This window comes from Rattus norvegicus, chromosome 2 (genome assembly GCF_036323735.1).
Source record: "Rattus norvegicus strain BN/NHsdMcwi chromosome 2, GRCr8, whole genome shotgun sequence".
NCBI lineage: Eukaryota > Metazoa > Chordata > Mammalia > Rodentia > Muridae > Rattus > Rattus norvegicus.
The window spans coordinates 218,141,819-218,163,594 of NC_086020.1; the positions used below are offsets into that span (position 1 = coordinate 218,141,819).

Sequence of the window (21,776 nt, forward strand, 5' to 3'; positions counted from 1 at the left end):
TTACTGCAATTTGCAATCACAGCCAGCAGTACGTAGGGCACTGTGTGGCTGCTGGAAATGGTCTTAACTCCTGGGGAGTATGGGCTAGCCTCCTGTAATGCTCACACCACAAGGAGACACTGAGAAAGCAGGGCTGTACTGAGAGGTAACTGGACTGGCTTGTGAAGAAAAGAAAAGACTGCAGAGTTCTGGGAAGCAAACCTGTGGGGGCAATTGGCAGCATCCCCTGGTTTTCTAGCTCTCACAAGCTTGCCTTGCCTTCCTTGTTATCTTGGGGCTCTAAACACAGCCAGGTTTCCTTTCCTTTGCACACTTGCACAAAAGAGGATTCAAACACACACACACACACACACACACACACACACACACATTTTTGTTTGAAATATTCTCTGCTTGGTTTCTATTGGAGTTTATGTGGTACTTGATGGATGCCAGAGTCTAGAAGAGAATACCTTAGTTGACATGTGGATGTTGGCTCCTTTCTCCAGAAGCAAGGTGACCATGTCTGTGTGCCCCTCTTGTGAGGCCAGATGCAGTGGAGTGACCCCTTGCTTCGTCACAGTGTTCGTCTCAGCTCCATAGTTCAGCAGTGTGGAAGCTATCTGCATCTGGTTCTTCTTGGCAGCAATGTGTAAAGGAGTATAGCCATTCTACAGCAGAAACAAAAAAGAAGGACGTCACACACGCACACACACATACACACACGATACACATACACATCACATCACACATAAACACATGCGTGCACACACATCACACACAGAGAGAACATTTAGTAAGTGCTCAAATATGTACCTCCAGTGGGAATAATGAGGTATAGTTCAGCCAGAAACGATAAATGTAGATGACAGCTAACTTGGATGCCTAGCTATAATGTATTTCTATCTAACCATACCCAAATCTTTGCAACCAGAAAAGGATCACTTGTTATACCCTAGAACAGATACAGATGTAAAAGCACCAAATCTAAATTAAACGTCTCTTCATAACTGGATTCTTCCCCAAACACAATAGGAAGTACGGCAGGCACTTTTACACGACAGTCCTTAGGTGCTTGGTGGTGGCTTGCTTCTCTGTCTAGAAACTTCTCTAGAAGCTTCTCTCGCCCAGGCTAAGTATCCCATTCCTTCAAGTGTTCTGACCCTTTGGTCATTTCCAGTCCTCTCTCCCTGGAAGATGTCCTGTTCTGTACTATGATCTACCCATCATATTCCCGGATTGTACAGTTTCCCATCGCTGAATTCTATATGTCAGATACTATTTTAATCAAACAGAATCAAATTGAGTAACTTCTATGGTATTGTTATGATACTTTTCCCCAAATGGTCCTAACTGGAGTGTTCTTTCCATTCCCTGAGCAAATGCTATTTAAGTCCTAGAATAAGCCAGGCTCTGTGGCGGGTGAAGGAACATGAAGCAGATAAGATTTGCATCCTTAGGGATCGAATGTAATCTGACTATTTTCCAATCATGATAAAAAGTTTAACATGCAATGTTAAAATATATTGTTCAACTAAGTGGCTGAAAGATGTGACAGTTGAATAAAAATGTATGTGCAAACAGCATAAACTGAGAGGACAGTAGATAATCTGTTGCTAGGTAACCAGGCTTACATGCAGATGACAGATACACAACATGAAGATAGTTGTAGTCTACAGACCCACTTAAAACTCTCCACAATGAAGCTGACAGAGATAAACATTTGAAAGACCATGAAACAAGAGACTCCTTATAAGAACAGAGTAAAAAGTTTGATGTTAGAAGAAATGAGGTATGAAAGGTTATGTTTTATAGGCAAGGAGGAAAAAAATCTATAATGCCTTTGTCAGGTTATATGTCTCAGTATCTAAAACACGGACAGCTAGAAATAAGATTAATCTCCAGAAGCTGATATGCACTCCTATTGAAAACTGCTGGCTCAGAAAATTGCAAAAGTAAGTAAATAAAATAAAAGGTTTTAGACAGAGCAATAGGTAAGAAACAGTTTTTCTTTCTAAGTTGCCAATAGCGGACGCTATTATCACTGTTTCATGGCTATTATTTAAAAACAAGGCCCATGTATACTCGGATTATAGATACATGGCACCTGGAAACCCTAGGCTCTGGTCCTCACCTTGGCAGTGGCATGAGGGGAAGCACCCTTCTCCAGCAGCAACAGCGCCACCTTCTGGTTGTCATAATGAGCAGCAACATGGAGCGGGGTAAGGCCATTCTGTAAAGGTGGTATTTGAGTCTCAGCATTAATACATTAGCGTTAGCTGCTCTGGAGCTATCAGGATACACGGACGGTGCGATCGATTAATTACACGTTAATCAATTAATATGGTCAATGGAAAGATAGTTTTCGTATTAGAAACATAACTAAAATCGAGAATGTTTGCGCCGAAAATTAGCAAAGGGCAGTTTTCTGTTCACAGCAAACAAAAATCCAAATTCCTATGTACACCAGGATTCTTAATATAGAGAAGCTGTGGGCCCTTCGGGATAAGGTACAGCAAAAAATTTAAAAAAAAACTGCTTCTAAATTGCAGTCTACAACAAAGGTTGGAGGTATATATTCCCAACTTGGGTAGTTGGTATAATTTTGCCTGGCGCATTAATCTTGATTTCTGATGAGTGGTAAAAAAATAAAAAAAATAAAAAATAAATAAAAAATAAATAAATAAATAAATAAATAAATAAATAAATAAATAAATAAATAAAATGAGTCAACAGAATCCGATGACGAAAACCATACCACGGGAACCGGCTTACCTTCCCTGCTGAATCTGCGGCTGCGCGGCGTTGCAAGAGAAGTTTTGCCACATCCAGGCTTCCATACTTGGCTGCTACGTGCAAGGGAGTGAAGCCCTTCTATAGTGCGACAAAGAAATGTAACAATTAGGGTATTCCTTTTCTCAATTCCTTACAAAATTTTTGTTAGCCCATTAAGCAAACTCCGTTGAGTCCCTGCTTGTAAAAAATGATGGCATGTCACAAGGCCCAACTCGCTTGGGGAAAGTGTTACCAACAATCCTGGAAACAACAGGAGCATAAATGCAGTCTTGCTGGTTTGACAGTGACGTCAAACGACCCATTCCACTCACTACCGAAGACTACATACTGTCAGGAAAACACCATCGCTGTGATCTTTTGATCTTTCTGAACTACCAAGCAGCCTTACCCCGTGTGCAGTTGTTAAGAAGTTTATTAAATTGTAAAGGAAAACAAAACAATGCCCAGCTTTTAAAAAAAAATGATGGCGTGAAATCTGCCAGTCCTGGATTAGTCTAAGAGTTAGGAATAAAGTTTACCCAGAACTGGTAGGAGCTTTGTTAGGCTTGATGGAGTTAACAACAATAACAACCAATGTGCCTGAACTCTTGGAGACTGGATCTTGACATTAGTAGAGTTGAGATTCGTAATCTCCTCTGGTGTCAGCAAACTGCTTTGATTTATGAGTGGAAAGTGGAGGACCAGAGGCCCATCTTTGGTCTTGCCCAATCTAAAATGAACGGCTGTCTTCGATTTCTTATCATCCTGTTGATATTTTTTAATTCCAAATTTATTTATTTAAGTTTTAGAATATTTTGTGAAGCTTTGGTTGCAAAAGGAAACAATGATTTGATTCAGCTGACATATTTTCTGTAAACTGGCCAGATAGATGATCTACATAAAAACATTGCTTTTTTTTTTAACATACCAACATTTGTTCTCTTTCCCGGAAGATCAATTTCTCTAGTCAAATCTGTTGTCCTGGCACGCCATTGGCTGATTAACACTAAATAGTTAACCACAAACTGAAGCTTTAGCTATGTGCTTTTAAAAAGTGCTTGGCCTACACATTTTGTATGCATACCTTCAATGTCCTATGGACCTAACAGCAGTACTTCAGAGAGCAGCATGCTATAAATAGCATGAATCCCAGTCCTGAAACCTCCAGGTGGCACAGCTCCTGCCCTATGATGTCACCTACCCTCCTGGACAGATGCCTCAGACAAAAGCTTTTCTGGAACAATAGTAGGAGTTGGAGAACTCTAACACTCGCCGGGGCCCAGAAAACAAACCCAGCAAATACTTCTGTACTGGGTGCTATTTAAGACCCCATCAAAAGCACTGAATATTTCCCAAGAACCAATACTGCCCTTCCATAGAGTCACCAGATCAATTATTTTTAATTAAAATGACATTTAATTTCTTTTAGAAAAAGAAATAAGCATTTGGTCTTAAAAAGTTCTTGGATGAGAATGAATCCTCTGGCTTTTTGCCCTGTAGGGGACAAATGTAGGGATGACTAGAGGATGGCTTCCTTTAGCAGCCTTCCACAGAAGTTCACCTGCTATTGAGGCTCTGCTCCCAGCAGTCCATGCACACCAGGGTTGGGCTGTGCTAGCTTGGATAAAGTAGATTTCTGTGGTACAACATTGTAGGGAGGAAGAAAATACATGCCTATCCTTACAGTCCCGTTGAAGTTGTGCTGACCCTTTGTACATTTGGAAACCCTTATCAAACCAAACTGCTTAGTTTTTGCAAAATGACAGGAGCCTGGCTAGAAGGCGTCTCTTGAGTCACAGGCCACTTCTCTCCATGTGAATGTCACCAGGGCTTCGTCTCCCTCTGGTATTTATAAACACTCAAGAGGCATCAACGATGGCGACTCACTCAGGATTCAGCTCACCTCAGTGCTAAACTGTTCGGTGTAACAATTATGTCCATTTTACTGCACTGTGGAATTGCATGTTTTTTCGATCCTAAAAAATCTTTGAAAGACAGGAGACTATTTCCCATGCCTTTACTTTTATATCTACTCATCCTATTCCTCATCTATTAAGATGGCTGCCAAGGGGTTGGGGATTTAGCTCAGTGGTGGAGCACTTGCCTAGGAAGCGCAAGGCCCTGGGTTCGGTCCCCAGCTCCGAAAAAAAAAAAGAACCAAAAAAAAAAAAAAAGATGGCTGCCAAGTCTCTGGGGTTACCATAATCATTGTACATTGGTTGCTTCATGTCTAAGTTCTGAGTTAGTTTTTTTTTAAGAACTTTTAGAATGCATTCACCTTTTAAGATGGAGTAATTTGAGGATTTATCAATTCCTTAGGTCAGAACATTTGAAAATACATTTATTTGTATTTTATGTACAGGAATGTACATCATGCCTGACTGTATGACTGTGAATCACATCTCACTTCGGGAGCCAGTAGAGGGTGTCACGTTCCCTGGAATTTGAGTCACAGGTGGCTGAATATTGCTTTGTGAGTGCCGGGTCCTCTGTCAGAGCCGAAAGCACCCTTAACTACTGAGCTACAGCGCCAGTTCCACATCAGAACATCTGTTTTTCTGACTAGCCTGGTGCTGACAGTAACTAGTAGACTGCTCTCCCTAAGGGCTCAGAGATGACAGTAATACTCCAGTCCGTACTTGATAACTTCCTCAGCCTTGGGCATGGAAGTTACTCCAATTTATTGAAGACTGGCTGAAATAGCATTTTAATTCATCTGAACCGCAACTGTATGTGTCGAAAGTACTTTGCCCTCTGACAAGGTCATATATTCTAGGGTTCTCTTCGCCTTGCTTCTGTGCTCTAAACACTAGCTCAGGCTAATTTGCTCTAGCTCTTCGGGCATGTTCATGCTTTATTGTAACTCACCTCCATGTGGTGACTCTCTAGTGGACAGAAGGAAAAGCTGTCCTGTACCACCATGGAGTCTTGAACACAGGCTTGGGATATTTTAGTCTCTGTTTGGTGTTAGTACAACTCGGGAACTGCTCTGCAAACCTGCTCTGTTTAGACACTGTAAGTAACTACAGAGAAAGTTAACCTGGTAGACGTTGAGGTAGTGGTTTGAATAAGAGGAATAAGAGTCCCCATTGACTCAAGAATCTGAATGCTTGACCTCCAGTTGTTGGCACTCTCTGGGGAGTTGTGGAACCTTAGTAGGTATAGCCTTGCCTTATGTCCCATTCTTTCTCTGCCTCCCAGTGTGCTGATGAAAAGTGGTCACCCAGGTTCTTTCTCCAGCCACCTATTGCCATGCCATCCCTGATGTTCTGAGCACCTACTTTCAGGACTTGTAAGTCCCAATAATCTCCCTCTGATATGAGCTGCTTTGGGTCATGATGTTTTATCTTAACAACCAAAAGGGCCCGACAGAGTTGAACAAAGGAAATGAGATACCAAATGAGAGGCGATGGGGTTAGCATTGGGAAGGGCAAGATGGAGGCAAGTGAGATATCCTTCCCTCGGCTCTGTCACCCAGCAAACAGCTCTACTACTCTAATGCAGGATTCTCTACCTCACTAGTGATGACAATTCAATGTACTTAAGAATCCCCCCTTTATTTTCTCTAGAGAATATGTATTATACTAAAAAGGAGAAAATGTAAACTTTGGTTTGTAGTAATGAAATCATAATTACGTTTCTGGATACCTACACCACTCAGAACTAGCACATTAGATAGAAGACAGGAACGCAAGAATTTTCCTTGAAGACACTACCTAAAATGTTGCAACCTCCTCTCATCATTTAGATTGTAACCTAAACTACTCAGAGACAGAAACGAGTCAGAGACCCGGCAGAGATTTATTTCCCCTTCCTGAAACTCTTCTGCAGCTGAATGAAGCCTCGGCTCCTCTTAGTCATCACCCTTACCTTGGTAGCTAATGAGTGTGCAGCTCCAGCTTCCAGCAGGACAGAGGCCACATCTACCTGTCCTTCCCGAGCAGAAATGTGTAGTGGTGTGTACCCATTTGTGGTGGCTGCGTCTGGATGAGCCATGTGTTGTAACAGCAGCTGGACGATTTCTGTCTTACCCAGTCTGGAGGCAATATGTAAAGGCGTCTGCTCCTCCTACAACTCAAGGCAAGTCATCAGTTAGGTCCCCTGCAAACCCAACCTCATGAACAACGCATCAAATGCTTCATGGTGCCTTCCTCTAGGGAGAGTCTCGTCTCTAGAAATCTCTACTCAAAAACTGTTACTACCCGGCCATGGCCTCCCTTGTATAGGTTATAGAAGTGATCTGTTTGACCACAAAAATGTCTCTTTTAAAATTTTAAAAATATTTTATGTGTTTGGTTATATGTATGGACATGCACCAAGAATGTATAGTTCCCATGGAATTCAGAAGAGGCATCAGATCCCCTGGAACTAGAGTTATAGACAGTCTGTGAGCCATTATAAAGGTATGGACCTCAAACCCCAGTCTTCTGCAAAAGCAGAAGGTGCTCTTAACCACTAAGCCCCTCCCTTAAGTTTTTTAAAAGTATGTATGTATATTCATAAACTTGGTAACTGTTTAATGAAGACCCCAAAACCATCTCTTAACTCTTTCAGACTTCAACCCTCTCTATGCTTACTTACAGGCAAACTCATGGTTTTGAAGGAGAAAAAAAAAATCAAGGCCAGAAATCCTAAGACCTAGATTCTCCTCCAAGAGCTTTCAACAAGAGGCAGGATTTATTCTGGGAACTGAATCAAGAGAAAAGACCCAAGGAAGCTGGAAAAAAATGCTATTTCTACTTCACTCCCGAGCCAAGGACACAAATGATGGCCATTTTGTTCTAGGAGAACTGCAGATAAAGACGACATTGTAAAATGATTTAAAGAGATGCTGTTCCAGGAAGCATTGCAGATGCACTTGCAAGGCACATCTAGGACTTCAAAGATGAAATGGAACTCTGGCAAGAAAAAAAAAATGGCGTAAACTCTCTGCCGAGTGTTTTTGCTTTAAGACCAGAGAAGCTGGGGCTGAGGAGAATAGGCAGGAAGGACATATTCGACAGAGTTCATGAGATCACCTGACTCTAACACATTGTAAAAAAAAAAGCTCTGCCTCTTATAAAAAGGGTGAGTCACCATAAAAGAGGAATAAAAAGCTGAGGACACTGCCGGGGATAAAGGGAAATGAAGACAAAAAGATAATAGATCTGTCCAAATAAATATAATACTTGAACATTATTTTTTTAGAAAACCTATAGGAAGAGGTGAAATAGCATCATATGCATTTCAAAGTAGGAGGAAATGGATAAGTAGCAATATTATTTTACCAATAGAATTGGAATCATATAAAAAATCTACAACTTACAAATTTCTTTCATGCATGATGCATATATGACTTGTCCTATAATAGACACCAAAAGAAAGCGTAAAATGTATTACTGAATGATTTTTTTTCCAGATCAAGTTACTAAAAGTGCAGTGAGGTCTCAAAGACTGCCCAAGGTCATTTAAGCTACTCAGACACTAAAGATAGATACGGTAAGATGGCCATGAAGAACATGATCGGCACAAGATGGTTTTTGACAGGAAGGATCAGAACGAGAGAAAGTGCTGAGCAAAGCAATTGGTACGCACTCAAGATTGAAGAAGAGCTTCCATGACTGACTTCTGCTGGCTTCTCCTCTAGACTTCGCCAGCAGAGCCCAGTGGGGAGGGTACAGAAATCAGTGCGCTCAAATGGAGATTAAAAACTTTTTTAGATTATCAATTTTATTTTATGCGTGTGAGTCAATCATGGATTTTATAGAGTAGGAAGGAGATTGCAGAAATGCCGATCTTTGGATTTCTAGTCAACTGACAATCTTTAACTGGTAGAAGTTATTGGGAATTGGATAAGTTCTTAATGATAGGTTCCTGGTTGTCAGAGCCCAGAGCAGTAAGGTACTTCATTTGTTTGAATACAAGTTAGTAAATGTCTTACCTACATTTAAAATATTTTGATATATTTTCATCTGAAAATAAAAAAGAAATAACAAATATTGCTAATAAAATCCGTCAACCTTTGAACAGGTACATAAGGTGTAAGGTCTTTTTTTCAGTTTGAGCAATTATTTCTTTGTGGAACTGAAAAACTTGTGTCTGTTGCCCCAGGATAAAGTTAACTGAAACCAAGGCAAAAAAAAACCAAAACATGGGAACTTGAAGAGGATTCAAAAGAATGGGCCAAGTGACGGAGGAGTCCAGATCCCCTGACCCTTTCCAATACAAGACCTTCTCACAAAGTGCAAGTGACTGGGCCACAGCCTAGACAGGAAGCAGGTGCTCTCTGCCTCACTAAAGAAGCCTACTGTTTCTTTTGTTCCTAGGCAACCAAAATTTAAAAAGACTTGCTGAGCCCAAACATTTTACGAAAAGACAGAAAGAACAGCAGCTGGGCCAAGGTTGAAAAGTTTGATGTGACTCCTGCTACTAATGTTCCCAAAAAAACCATGTCTGCTGGCAGCTGAGAAAATTTTAGCAGTTAAGTGTCAAATTAGCTTAAGCCCAGGGATCCTGCCATTGCTCAAACCTGAAGCAAAGGCCAGGCCCACGACTGTGCCAACAGAACAAACCTCTGAACAAAAAGCATCCCAGAGGGAAGACCTTGGTGAGCTCCTGACTTAAATCCACTGAGGACAATGGACAAATAGGGACTTCCTGAGGGGAAGGGCCAAAGCCAACTCATTGACTCACCAAGGAACAAATGCAGTGACTCCATAGCCCTGCTTTCCAATCTGTCTGGAAAACTATGCCTCATGCCCTGGACTGACTGGAGTGTGCTAACTGTACTTCTGTTCTTTTGGGGTGGTTGGTGCTGTGTACTAACATGGGTGCTCTGCGTGGGTGCTCTAGCAGTGAGCTCCAACTTCAGCACGAGTGTGTGCTTTTAAAATGAGTAAATTGTTGTGGTTATATCCATTTCTTCTTTTATACATGGGAAATAGAGTAGGCATGACTAAGCCCCAGGTTATATGATGATGACACATTACTTCAAAAATGTATGAGGTAAAATGCAGACTACCGGGGTTCTGGAACATGAGCCCTGGGTAATAAACGAATAGCAGAATTTTAAGCTATTTCCTCTTCGTGAGGGGATAAGTATCAGAATAGTGGTATTAGATTAAGAAAAGAAATTTTCCTAAGTGTGTGTGCGTCTAGGAAGTAGAAAGGCGAAACTTGCTATTTTCCCGCCCAATGTCTGCTCATTCTCTTCTGGGGCTGTCCTTTAACCTTGGGAGGAAGTAGACAGTTCATAGTCCTTGTCACTCTAGATGAGATGTCATTCACTGCATCCCAGCACCTAACCAGGCTGCATCATGAATAGGGCCCATGGTTGAACCCAGTCTCTGGAGGAGAATATGACTAGAAACCACTCGTTTTCCAGGAAAGCCTGAAAACAGGAATAGCTTTACACTTAAAAATAAGAGCCTAACATAATGACAGTTTGATGACTTCCTCCACAAGCCACATCCCAGCCAGAGGGACATTACTGGGGAGGGATTATTGTCTTCCAGCAGAGCCAGTTAGAAGAAGGGGGGAAAAAAAGCTCAGGGCCATGGGAGAAGTCCTTTTTACTCGAATCTGTGACCACAGTCCATCAGTGAAAACTTGAATTTTTGGACCCTAAGCCACCGATCCACACAAGGCTGCACTGCCATAAAATAACTTGCGTGAAAATGTTTTATGAATTACATAGCATCAAACTAATGTTAGTGAAAACACAAAGTTCTAGGAAAACATTAAAGGATTCAGTTAAAGAAAAGCCAAAATTGCATGCCCCAAGTGTACCTTAAAAAACACAGGAAATCCTGGGTCTAAATTGCTATCAAAATCACAGAAGTCTATCCTGGGATGGGGGTCATTGACATTGCCTGGATACTTGTTAGAAATGCAGAAAAATGCCCCAGCCTGCAGTGAAGAGGGTACCTGGGTGGCTGGCACACAGAATGACAGGTGGAGAGCACTGCTCTGCAAAGTGTGGATGGGCCTTGTCCCTAATAGAGGGGACCTGGCCTAAGGGGTGTCATGTGCGTCTGGGAATATAAATGGTGAAGCTGAAAAGACATCATAGCATGTGAAACTTATATTGAAAAGCAGAGAGAAGTAGATGTTTCTTTGTGAAGAAGAGTACGTGTGAGTGCAAAGGAAAAAACAGAGACTCCATGCTAAACCATGAGTGGACAGCATAGTACTACAAAGGAAAGAGGCTCCAAATAGTCGTGTAAGGAAGGAGTTCCAGACAATGTTCAAAGACCTCTTATCTAGTCAGCTTCAGCTGTCAATCCGACACAGACCAGAGTTATCTGAGGGAGTCTCAGCTGGAGGACGGCCTGGATCAGACTGACCTGTGGGCATGTCTATGGGGTGTTTTCTTGATTGTGGACTGATGTGGGAGGGCCCAGACTACTGTGGGCAGTGCCATCCCTAGGTCCTGGGTGGTTTAAGAAAGGCTGAGCACAAGTCAGAGGGAGTTTGCCAAGAAGCAGATTTTCTCCATGGTCTGTATGAATTCCTGCCTCTAGGTCTGTGGCGTGAGCTCCTACCTGTCTTCTTCACTCAGTGATCATGACCTAAACTTTTAAGCTGAAGTAAACTCCTTTCTCCCCAAGCTTTTAGTCACAGCAATCGACAACAAACTATATAAAGCAGGGTGACTGTAACAATGGATCAAATCAGCACACAAAACTGCCTTAGAGACCGAGAAGTGAGCATCTTTTCAAACCACGGTGAATTTTAATTTGATAAAATTTAATTAAGAATATTAATAGGACTTATTTGAAAATAAATAAATGGAAAAAGTCTATTATTAAATGTGTATTATAAAATGTTTACCAGGAACGTTACCACAATTTCTAGTATAATTAGACAAGTTTGTGACATTCGACATGAATTGGTTGACCGTGGAACTGTTTCTTTCAGGGCTGGAGTTTGAACCAGGGCTTTAAGCACGCTGGGAAAAGGACTTTGCCACTTGGCTGTACTCTCACTGAGCTGTATAGGGCTATTTCTTCAATAGTGATATATATGCACACTTAAATGGAAACAAGAAAATGTCACATCACAGAAAAAAAATATGGTTCAATAACAAAATCTCTAAACAAGGAAAAACGTGGTATATGTATGATACTTTTTAAAGATTTGTTTATTTTACATGTAAAAATGCACTGTCTGCATGTATGGATGGGTAGCTTATATGTGTCTCTGGAAGTCAGAAGGAGAAATGGAGTTACAGGTGGATGTGAGTCAACATGTGGGTGCTGGGAATTGAACTTGGGTCCTCCAGAAGGGCAACAAGTATGATAAGCCACACCTGCAATGGTGACTTTTAAAGAAGTAAATTGCCTGGCTTCTGAGGAGGATAGAAGGGCAGATGAGATCCAAAACAAAAGTCATGCCCGTATACTACAGATTCCTCCACGACTGTGGAGATCACCAATCAAAGGTCTTGGGTAACGCCGCAGAGTCAGAGAATACTATGAATGCCTGCAGAAGGCTTTGGGGGTTTCTGAGTCCAAATCTCATCTTCAAGGATAAAGACGCAGAGGAGGAGCATCCTGTATTAGATCACTTGCAATCTTAACAATTAAGACATTTTCACTCCAAGAGAGCTATTTTCCCCATGAAGTCATCATGGTAGGTCTCAAGACGAACTGAGTTCTAACGGGCTTATCGAAATGGAGGAAGAGCGAACATGTCTAAGTAGTCTGTTAGAATCCCGGTGCTGTGCCTGCAAGTGTTAACAGAACAGTGTGCAAAAGGAAGGAGAAGATAGAGTAAAGGAGTAAAGAAGATAGAGTAAAGGAGTTCGGCTGCATTTAAGAAAGAAAGAATGCAATACAATGAGGGAAAAAATTTAAAGAAGAAGAAAAAACCCAACCTGTGAGGGAGTTAGACCTGACTGGGAATAGACAAGTGTGATCAGGTACCTACCCTCTCATGCCTGTTATGCTGGCACATGAGTATGCAGAATACGCAACTCTATAAACACCGGAGTAGAGAGGAAACAAGACAGCATGACAAAATGGGTAAAACAAAACCGGTAAAAGAAAAGCATCAGAACTTTGAAGACTTTTTGTTTTCAGGTAACTTGAAAAGAATCAGTATGTGAATATATGTTTAGGATAGATAGTGTTATACAATAGCGGCAAGAACAGATAAATGTGAGCATGCCTTTTTTAAAAGTGGAAGTCAATTCTATTTTTATTGTATACCAAATTTCCTAAATGTAGCTACACTCTATTCAAATGTTCCTTCAACTTGGGTGTGTTTTCATGGCTCACTCTTATATAGCTTTCCTTTATTATGCTGTGTTACTGACTGGATGCTCTCCCCTTAACAACCTGTGGTAACTCCTGCTATCAGCTTGATAGATTGAGGAATGCCTAGGAGATTGGAAGGGCGCACTTCTGAGGTGTTTGTGAGGGCACTCACTCCCTGGGATAACTGAGGGGTGGGAGGTACATTGACCCTAATTGTGAGCATCACCATCCAAGAGACTCGGGTCCCTGGATAAAGTACACTAAGAAAGGTTTGCACCCTGTTTGCTTCCCAGCCTCCGTGAACTCTGCAGCTTTTCACTGTTATGCCATTTAGGCGTCATTTTATTCCCAGAAATGTAGATCCATCCAATCAGAGAGCCCAGATTATTCTCCCCTCCCTCTAAGTTACTTTCTCAGATACGTATCGCAGTAATGAAAAGATGACTGATATGTATAATTTGGAATGCAAAAATCCAGGAACTACAGAAGACATCCCAACTTAAAGAGGGGGTGCATATGCTGCAGGAGAATACTGGGTGAGCCGCACCTACCCTGGCTCTGGCATCCACAAGAGCGCCGTTCCTCAGGAGACATCGAACCACTTCCACCTGCCCAGCCCGGGCCGCCATGTGAAGCGCCGTCTCACCACGCTGCCAGGAAAACAAAGATTGTGCAACCATAAATAACCCACTGCCCTGGACAGCAAAGAGTCAAGTTGTCCCTTTGGTGAAATTCAGCAAGCTATCCAAGTGTGTAGGTGATCTATAAGAAGGCATAGTTGTCCAGTTTAGAAAGGCATAGTTTTGCGTCTTCTCTGTCTTTAGAAGGACAAATGTTCGGAAATGCTTTCCATCGATGACAAACTATTGAACTTACCCAAATGTCCAGGGTACCCTGGGATTTTGCTTCACAACTGCGTAACTCCCATGGGTTTAGGTGAAGATACGATCTTTCATCCTATAAACCTAAATCTGTCATCCATCCCGTTCAATGAGAAACTCCAGGTGCCACAGATCAACACATTACAAATATATATATATGTGTATATATATATACATGTATAGGTACATATATATATATATATTACATCATTTATGCCATACATAGATAATTTCTTTTCAAATTTCAAACTGTACTGCTAAACACAATCATTTGTCTGGTTTGTCTTTTTTTGTTGTGAAATTAAACTGTGACTACTCATATGAGAAATCTAATTTTTCAAGGAAGAAAATTTTCCCTGCTTATCTTAGTGATCATATTTGACTATAGATGGTCACACAGAAGGCTACTGAGAGGTAAATGGTGTTGCTGTTTACATTTTTCAGTTGCTGCATGGGCCTTATGTCAGTCCTCAGGTATCTATGCAATACCCAGGTCTTACGTACTCCTCAGGAGATGGTGAAGAAGGGGTTAGAGACGAGATATTATTCTTAGAGGGAAACCTGTTCTCACTGAAGCGGGCAGGATTTGGTCCTTCCAATAATCTCAGGGTTAGAGCACGACATTAGAATGAAACAAGCTGACTCAGCACAGTTGTTCTAGAAGGTGAGCTGACAGTAGCACAGCAGAGGAGTACAATTCACGTGAACTAGGTTGACTTTGAACTTGCCTGCGTTGGGATGGCGTGCTTCTGAAGAACTCCTGTGAATGGTGCCTTGATTCTTTCCATGAAACACTCTCATATCTATTAAACGAGTGGGGGTCACGGCTCATGGTTCACTTTTCTCACCATGATGAGACACATGGCTTTTGCAGTTACAAGGAATGTGTGTCAAGTGATATGATTAGAAAGCATTAACCTAGATACTGATGTGAATATTGTCTTCTGGGCTAATAGCTCCTGTGTCTTCTTCTGGCCTTGTTTCCTGATGGTGAATTTTGATTTTGTAAAGCCAGTTGTATACGAAATGTGATGTTTTATAAAATAACAGGAGTCAAGCTTGCCCGTAACTCTCCTGGTGCATGGAGAGTTTTCCTCTCTGGGCAGGATTTTACCCTTTTCACTGCTGTTGCTCACAAGTGTCTAAATAAATGAGACGGGTGTCTTAGAACTACAAAAAGAGAACAACTCAATGTTTTGTTTCTAGGTCTGATAAGGTTAGCTATTTCAGTATTTTGTTTTGTAGAAATAAAGACAAGAATAATTCTTTCCAGAAAGTAGGTCAAATATGCCCCCAAGGAATTCCTGTGTAATGTTGAATTGACATGTTTATGTTTACGCCACATTTTATTGTAAGTTTTCAAAATATAAAAATATTTCAAATACTAGTCTTTTAAATATTTTAAAACCTTTTTTTTATAACTATATTAAGTTATCTTCTGGCTTCTGCACATTTAAAGGTGAATATATATATATGTCACCAAGGACTGTCTTGTTTAAGTCTTATTTACTGATTTTGGGATGAAGGGCAATTACTGTAAGTCATGCATACTTTTTACTATTTATAGTCCCCTTGTTTATGCAGAAGTATCAGGAAAGAGTGTCAGCAAACATGGCCTTACTCAGAACCTTCCATCTCCTGACTGTTAGGCATAGCCTGATCTCCTCCTTTTAAACCACGTAACTTTAGAGACTGGTAAAAACTTTTAAATACAATATAAAGTGGGAACTTAACCATAAATCCGCTAATTGGTTACAAGAAGATAGACAATCTTAACGCCCTGCATTGGACTCTTAAGAGCTCTTGACCGCTTGCTGTTCTACTCTTGCAGTCACCAATGGATGCTTTACGGTGCATGATACAAGTCGCCAGTTAACGTTTACATATAGGTTTTCTGGGAATGGAAGTTGTCAGGGGGAGAAAATGTATCTGCAAATGTCTGAGTTCTTGGTGCCTCTTCCGCTCTGTGTGACTTTTCAGACAGAACAAAACCAGCAGGAGGATGCGGATGCTCATGTCCAAAGCAAATACCAAGAGTCATGCCTCTGTCTCAGCTTTGAAATCAGCTCAGCAGACAGCTACATTGACTCCCACTCGGGCGGCATCTCCTTGGAAAGCATCGAAGCACAAGAGACAAAACTGCATTCAGAAGGCAACACGACACCAGCCACACACAGAGGTGCCAAGGGTGGGTGCACCGGGGGTCAGGACATGACTGACACTGTCACAGCAAGCAGGCCGTCTATGTCCACACAGCTTTGTCACCAACTCACAGAGCTCTGGATCCAGGAGCCATGTCCCAGGGTCTTGAGAACACACAAGGTCACAGGCACCACACTGCTAGAGAAAGCTGTATTCCTCTAAATTAGGGTTGCCTGATTTAGTAAATAGGAGGGTCAGGTATCCGTTTTAGTTTTAATTCCAGAAAAATCAAAATTATTTTTACCGTGTTTCAACAGCCTTACTGTTGCCATCTACTCACACTGGAAGGAATTCAGTGTTCTCTGGAATTAAAATGGGAGAGGGAGTCTTATATCTTAACCAGCAGTTTTATGCTATCTCCTTTGTGAAGGATCTAGCCTTTAGAAAAATAAAATGAACACCCAAAAATCAACCAGGGATCTTTTGAAAGGGTGAGTGCATGTTTCCCAGGTGTTTGTTTGGTAAAGGTAATTCTTGAAGGTAAGCAATGTCAGGATAAATAGCTCAAACCAATGAAAGAATTAAGAGCTGAATGTTAACTGCCAAATCTAAGATTCTTTCAAAGCCTGAGAGGAAGGAAATACTAGAAATGTACCTGCAGTCTAATTCTCTCTATGCCCTGAGGAGATGACACAAACAGTTAAGGTATCAAGAAACTATTTGGAATTGGTCACTTAAGTGGCTGTGGTTTTATTTTAAGAATTTTCAAAAATCTCTTCTAAAAGAATGTTTACTCAGTGTGGTGGAGCCTGCCTGTGACCCAGTACTAAAGAGACAGAGGAAGAAGGATCTCCAAGTTCAAGGCTAGTCTGGTCTACAGACTGAGTTCCAAGACAGCCAGGGCTACGTTGAGAGACCCTGTCATGAAAAACTAAAAAAGAAAGAAAGGAATTTCATCCAAGTTCCCTGTTTAATACAATCACACACATTATTGTGGTAATGTGATGATCTATTTTAACAGAATATCACCATTGCTCTTTTGACTCTGTAGACATTGGAATGCAAATAAGAAACACGGGAAAATGGGAATAAAAAGAAGAAAAACAAAATGACAAAAGCCTGTGAGCACACAGTAGGGCTTTTCCCGAAAGTTAGTGGTCTGTGTGCAAGGCAGGTTCAATTTCTAAAAAAAGAAATGAAATAAAAAAGTAAAAATTGTAGGAAATGACAATATTTAATATCGTAGTATTTTAAAGGGGGGAATTTGATATTAAGTAAAATAATGAAAGGCAGAAAAGATGAATCTCCTTCGTGTGTGGTGTGTGTGTGTGTGTGTGTGTGTGTGTGTGTGTGTGTGTGTGTGTGTGTGTGTAAGCCAGGGATTCAGATTTCCCCGTGGCTTCCTCAATTACTCTCTACCTTATTTTTTTTGAGGTAGGGTCTCTTACTGAACCTGGAGCTCAAACATTTGGCTAGACTAGCTGGTCACGAGTCCTGGGAGCTCCTCTTATCGGTCTCCAAGGCCAGCACTGGGTTTGCAGAAACACACAGGACTTAGAATATTGAGTGACAGGAATGGAGCTCAGGTCTTCGAACTTAGAAGGGGAGCACGTTAATCACCGAACCATATCGCCAGCCCCGTGAGTTCTTTAAACATTGAAAAAAAAAGTTCTATTTAAGTTGGCACATTAGGAATTGATGTGATTAAGGATTGCTATGTGACATTGCATTGGGGCCAATATGCTATGACTAATGGCACATAAATACAGAACTGAAATTCTTTTAGGCTCCCACTTTTGAATAACACAAAGGATATATCAAATAAACTGACTTCTCCAGTGGACTCTGTCTGAACACCAGAGCCTTCAAAAAAAAACTATATAAAATACAGAGAAATGAGAATGTGGGGGAAAGTGCAGGTAAGAGGAGCCTGGGCATCGTTATATAACTTAAGTGGGGGAAGCTAACCCCCGATTAGCATATGCTGCAGACAACGGCTACAAGTATGACCACTGTAATAATGGCCGCTGGCATTCATGTAGGGAGAATTATTCTGTTGTGTATGCTTTTAAAACACTTAACCCTCTGTGGTCCTGGGACTGTCTATTATCTGAGTGAACATGCACAATGGGTTCTCTCCTTCCCCCGGGAAAATTTCTTCCAGGCAATTTGCCATAAGACGGCAAACAGAGAGAGATTTTAAAGGGCGGTTCAAAACAGGGAGAGAAGTACATATATCAAGTGAAAATCCTAAATTAGACCAGAGAGAATGCTGGAACGCCCAGTACTTATTGGCAGGAAGAAACGTGCTGAGGTCAGCATTCATACCAGAATATTGTGGATAACTATTTCAGGGGTGAGAAATCTCCTGTGCACATAGGGATGAGGCCAAAGTTAAAACTCAGTCGGAGACCGCAAATGCAAGCAGAATAGGGGCTGCTTTGACATCCTCAATCTTCATCGCTGACCTGTATCGGGCTAGTCTTTGCTAAGGTAGAGCATGGAGCTTTATTTAATTAAAATTACCTGGAATACAATGCATTCAAGCAAACTAGGGTATGTTTTGTAACCCATCATTCATTCATATTCAAAGGTGTATGTGTGCGTGTGTGTGTGTGTGTGTGTGTGTGTGCGTGTTTGCATGTGTGTGTGGTGTGTGTGTGTGGTGTATGTGTATGCGTGTTTGCATGTGTATGTGTTCATGTTTGCATCTGTGTGTGTGCGTGTTTGCATGTGTGTGTGGTTGTGTGTGTGTGTGTGTGTGTGTGTGTGTGTGTGTGCATGTGTGTGTGTTTGAGGAAGGCTGTCAAGGCTGACTCAGACTCATAAACCACCTGCCTCAGCTTCAAAACAGCTCAGAACTGCAGCTGTTAATGACCACACTCAGCCTTAGAGGAGCTTTAAAAACCATATCTTGTTTTACTCGATGCATTAGATGAGCGTTAAGCCCATCTGCACCAGGAAGTCTAAGCTGTGTCATTGCCCAGCTTCCATTTTGTCTCCTGACATGGTGGCCTCTGCATTCAGTAAAGCTTCAAATGTTATTTTTACGAAATGTTTCAGAGGCTGCCTCTGAGCTCTGATAACAAGACGCAAGCCCACACACACACACACACACACACACACACACACACACACACACGCCCACTCTGATCCTCTCGCTCGTTCTCCCTGTGGTTATTCTGACCCAAGCCATACTCACAATGTTAGTGACATCTGGAGAGGCTCCGTTCTGCAGCAGAAGGAGGACAATGTTCAAGTGGCCCATGAAGGCAGCCACATGTATTGGTGTGAGGCCAGACTGCGAAACAAAGCGACAGTAGCTTTACTCCTCTGCACCGTGGGCTTTGGGGCTTCTTCAGATAAATAAAACGAGTGAAGAGGACAGAAGATGGGTGAGAGGAAGAGGAAGGCATAAGAGAGGAAACGTTTGGTGAGAAGCTGAAACACTTTTCTACCTCTGTTATAGCTTGGATTGAAGCCCCATATTTCACCAGCAGTTCCATGACTTTGATGCGGTTTTTCTTGCAGGCAATGTGCAGTGGAGTAAAACCATTCTGTGCAAAAGACAATCGAGTTAGTTGAAAACATGCAGAAACAGTTCTCACACAACTCCATGCTGGCACATCGCAGGCGGTCATGTTACGTCATGTCACATAATGTCACCGTCTCTTCAAACCCTATACAGGTGGTGGGATTTGGGAAGAGAAGGGGGCGGTGTGTTTGTGTTGAGTATGGAAGCTGGTTTCTGGCATTCTGAGTGCCTATGGAGGAAGCAGGAGCAGAGAAAGGTGTGTGAGCCTACTTTTCAGAGAAGGAAAAACAGAGAGTAATTATGGTCTAGGTGGCCTAAGGTGTTGTAGGCTGTCTTGACTGGGCAGGTGATGGGGGAAAAGATTGGACTGAGTAGAAGTAATTTTGATGATGAAGGGCCAGTTTCTCAAAGCACAAGAATTGTTCATCTAAGCTAACAATATGAATGGCTTTATAAAAAGTGTTTCGGCTTTGCTGTCGCTTTCTTAGGGAGAGTTTCAAATTAGCAGACATCATTACGCTGATAATATTCATATGAGAAGTTAAAATTTATATTATAACACGTATACCAATCATACATGTTTGATTTTATAAAGAAACGATTAAGTTCCCAGATATATTTTATTTTAAGGGGAAGTGATTACATTCCTGAATATTCTCAAGGACAGGATGGTGAATTTCTGGGATGGCTACCAGATGACATCTCTGAGGGATAAAGTTAAGTGGGACTTCTGCAAGGTACTTGCAGGTGTAAACTAGGTTACCATTCAGGAGTTGGAGAAATCACATGAAAATTTACCAAGTCCCATGCTAAGCTGTTAGGTATTTTATCTGTTGTCTTTTTATTTGAACAATGATCTTTTATAGACTGGTACCTATCTTGCCATTAACAGTTTTAAATGTCCCAATGGGGACTGAGTATCATTTGATATTTTTATATGTTACCAGCTCTCAGGAAAACATATGGTCTCACTCAAGATGGTGATTTTGTATTCTTTACAGTGGAGCGATCAACATAATTTATCATGTCTCCTGTTTATAAACTACATCATAAGCCAGAGATAAGTAGCAACATGTACATGTGGTATTAAAATGTGGACAAATAATCACCCGTGATAATCGGTAAGCTTCTTCCTCACTTGAAAATTATTAATCACATAATAAAAAGTATTCATGATACTTAAAATACATAAAAAGTATTTTCAACTTGTGAGAAAATCAATGTCTTCATACATTTGAACATGACCTTGGAAGTAAAATAACTGTCTAGTTAACAATAAGTGGATTTCACTAAAAAAATTTCACATAATCCAATACGTTCAATTGATGATTTAATTGATTTATTAGTTTACTTATTGATCAAATGTTTGACTGACTTTTGAAACTGGATGGTCTAATTTATCCCAGCCTAGGATAAATTTGCTACGTAGCCAAGAACAATTTTGAACTTCCCCTCTCCTGCTCTAGACTATAGCATGTGCCATCGTGGCTTAGGAGTTGCTTGGGATCAAACCTAGGGTTTCGTGCTTGCCACACAAGTGTCCTTCATGCTCACTGACCACCGCAGGCCAACAGTGAACCCCTCTAACAAGAGGCTCTCAAAATGGTTGGAGGGGGATTTTAATTGACACAGACCATGTAAACACACAGGGAAACAGAACAATGTGCTCTCAGAGTGAGATTAGGAAACAGCTGGTGTAAATTAGTACCTGCTTAATGTAACCATTAGTGAGGCTATACGTGAAGCAAGAAGATTTATTCCATGTTAGACTGTGGGAGACGTAAGGCTGCTCTGGGGCTGGGATGGCCTCCTGCTGCTCCCTTTGAGCAGGTCCTGCAATGCTTTCAAATGTTCTGTGAAGCAGTAACACACGGGGCGCCACCCAGAATGTGGCTGAGCAGTCAGTCCACAAGGAAAATGTCCAAGTGAACGTGCCACCAACTTATATCACGGACTTTTCAGAGAGTCAAACACATTCACCATTTCCATTCTTTTTTTTTTCTTAAAAGATTAATAAAGATTAAATTTTTCATATCTGTATCCTAACTCTATCTAACATTCACAGGTACCTAGAACTAAGTTTGCTTTTTTGGTTTTTTGTTTGGTTTTCCCCCAAGATGGGGCTATTCCTGTCTACTGTTGGCTCTCCTAATACTCACTCTGTAGACCAGGTTAGGCTTGAGCTCAGAGATCCACCGGCCTCTGCCTCCTGAGTACTGGATTAAA

At 41.3% G+C, this 21,776-nt stretch overlaps 1 protein-coding gene across 51 annotated transcripts in view; it reads right to left on the reverse strand.

The window, feature by feature from the left end:
* Positions 1-21,776, reverse strand: part of Ank2 (ankyrin 2) — a 575,860-nt gene that overhangs the window by 89,264 nt on the left and 464,820 nt on the right. For 40 of the 51 annotated variants that reach the window (NM_001427159.1, XM_063282205.1, XM_063282212.1 and 37 more), the window contains 7 exons: positions 19,474-19,572; positions 19,218-19,316; positions 13,544-13,642; positions 6,625-6,822; positions 2,755-2,853; positions 2,114-2,212; positions 453-650 (listed from right to left, as the gene is read on the reverse strand). In NM_001427159.1, coding sequence (NP_001414088.1) covers positions 453-650; positions 2,114-2,212; positions 2,755-2,853; positions 6,625-6,822; positions 13,544-13,642; positions 19,218-19,316; positions 19,474-19,572 — 891 coding nt within the window. The remainder of the gene's footprint in view (positions 1-452; positions 651-2,113; positions 2,213-2,754; positions 2,854-6,624; positions 6,823-13,543; positions 13,643-19,217; positions 19,317-19,473; positions 19,573-21,776) is intronic. The other 11 variants (XM_063282210.1, XM_039104025.2, XM_063282192.1 and 8 more) reach the window with 2 other exon arrangements.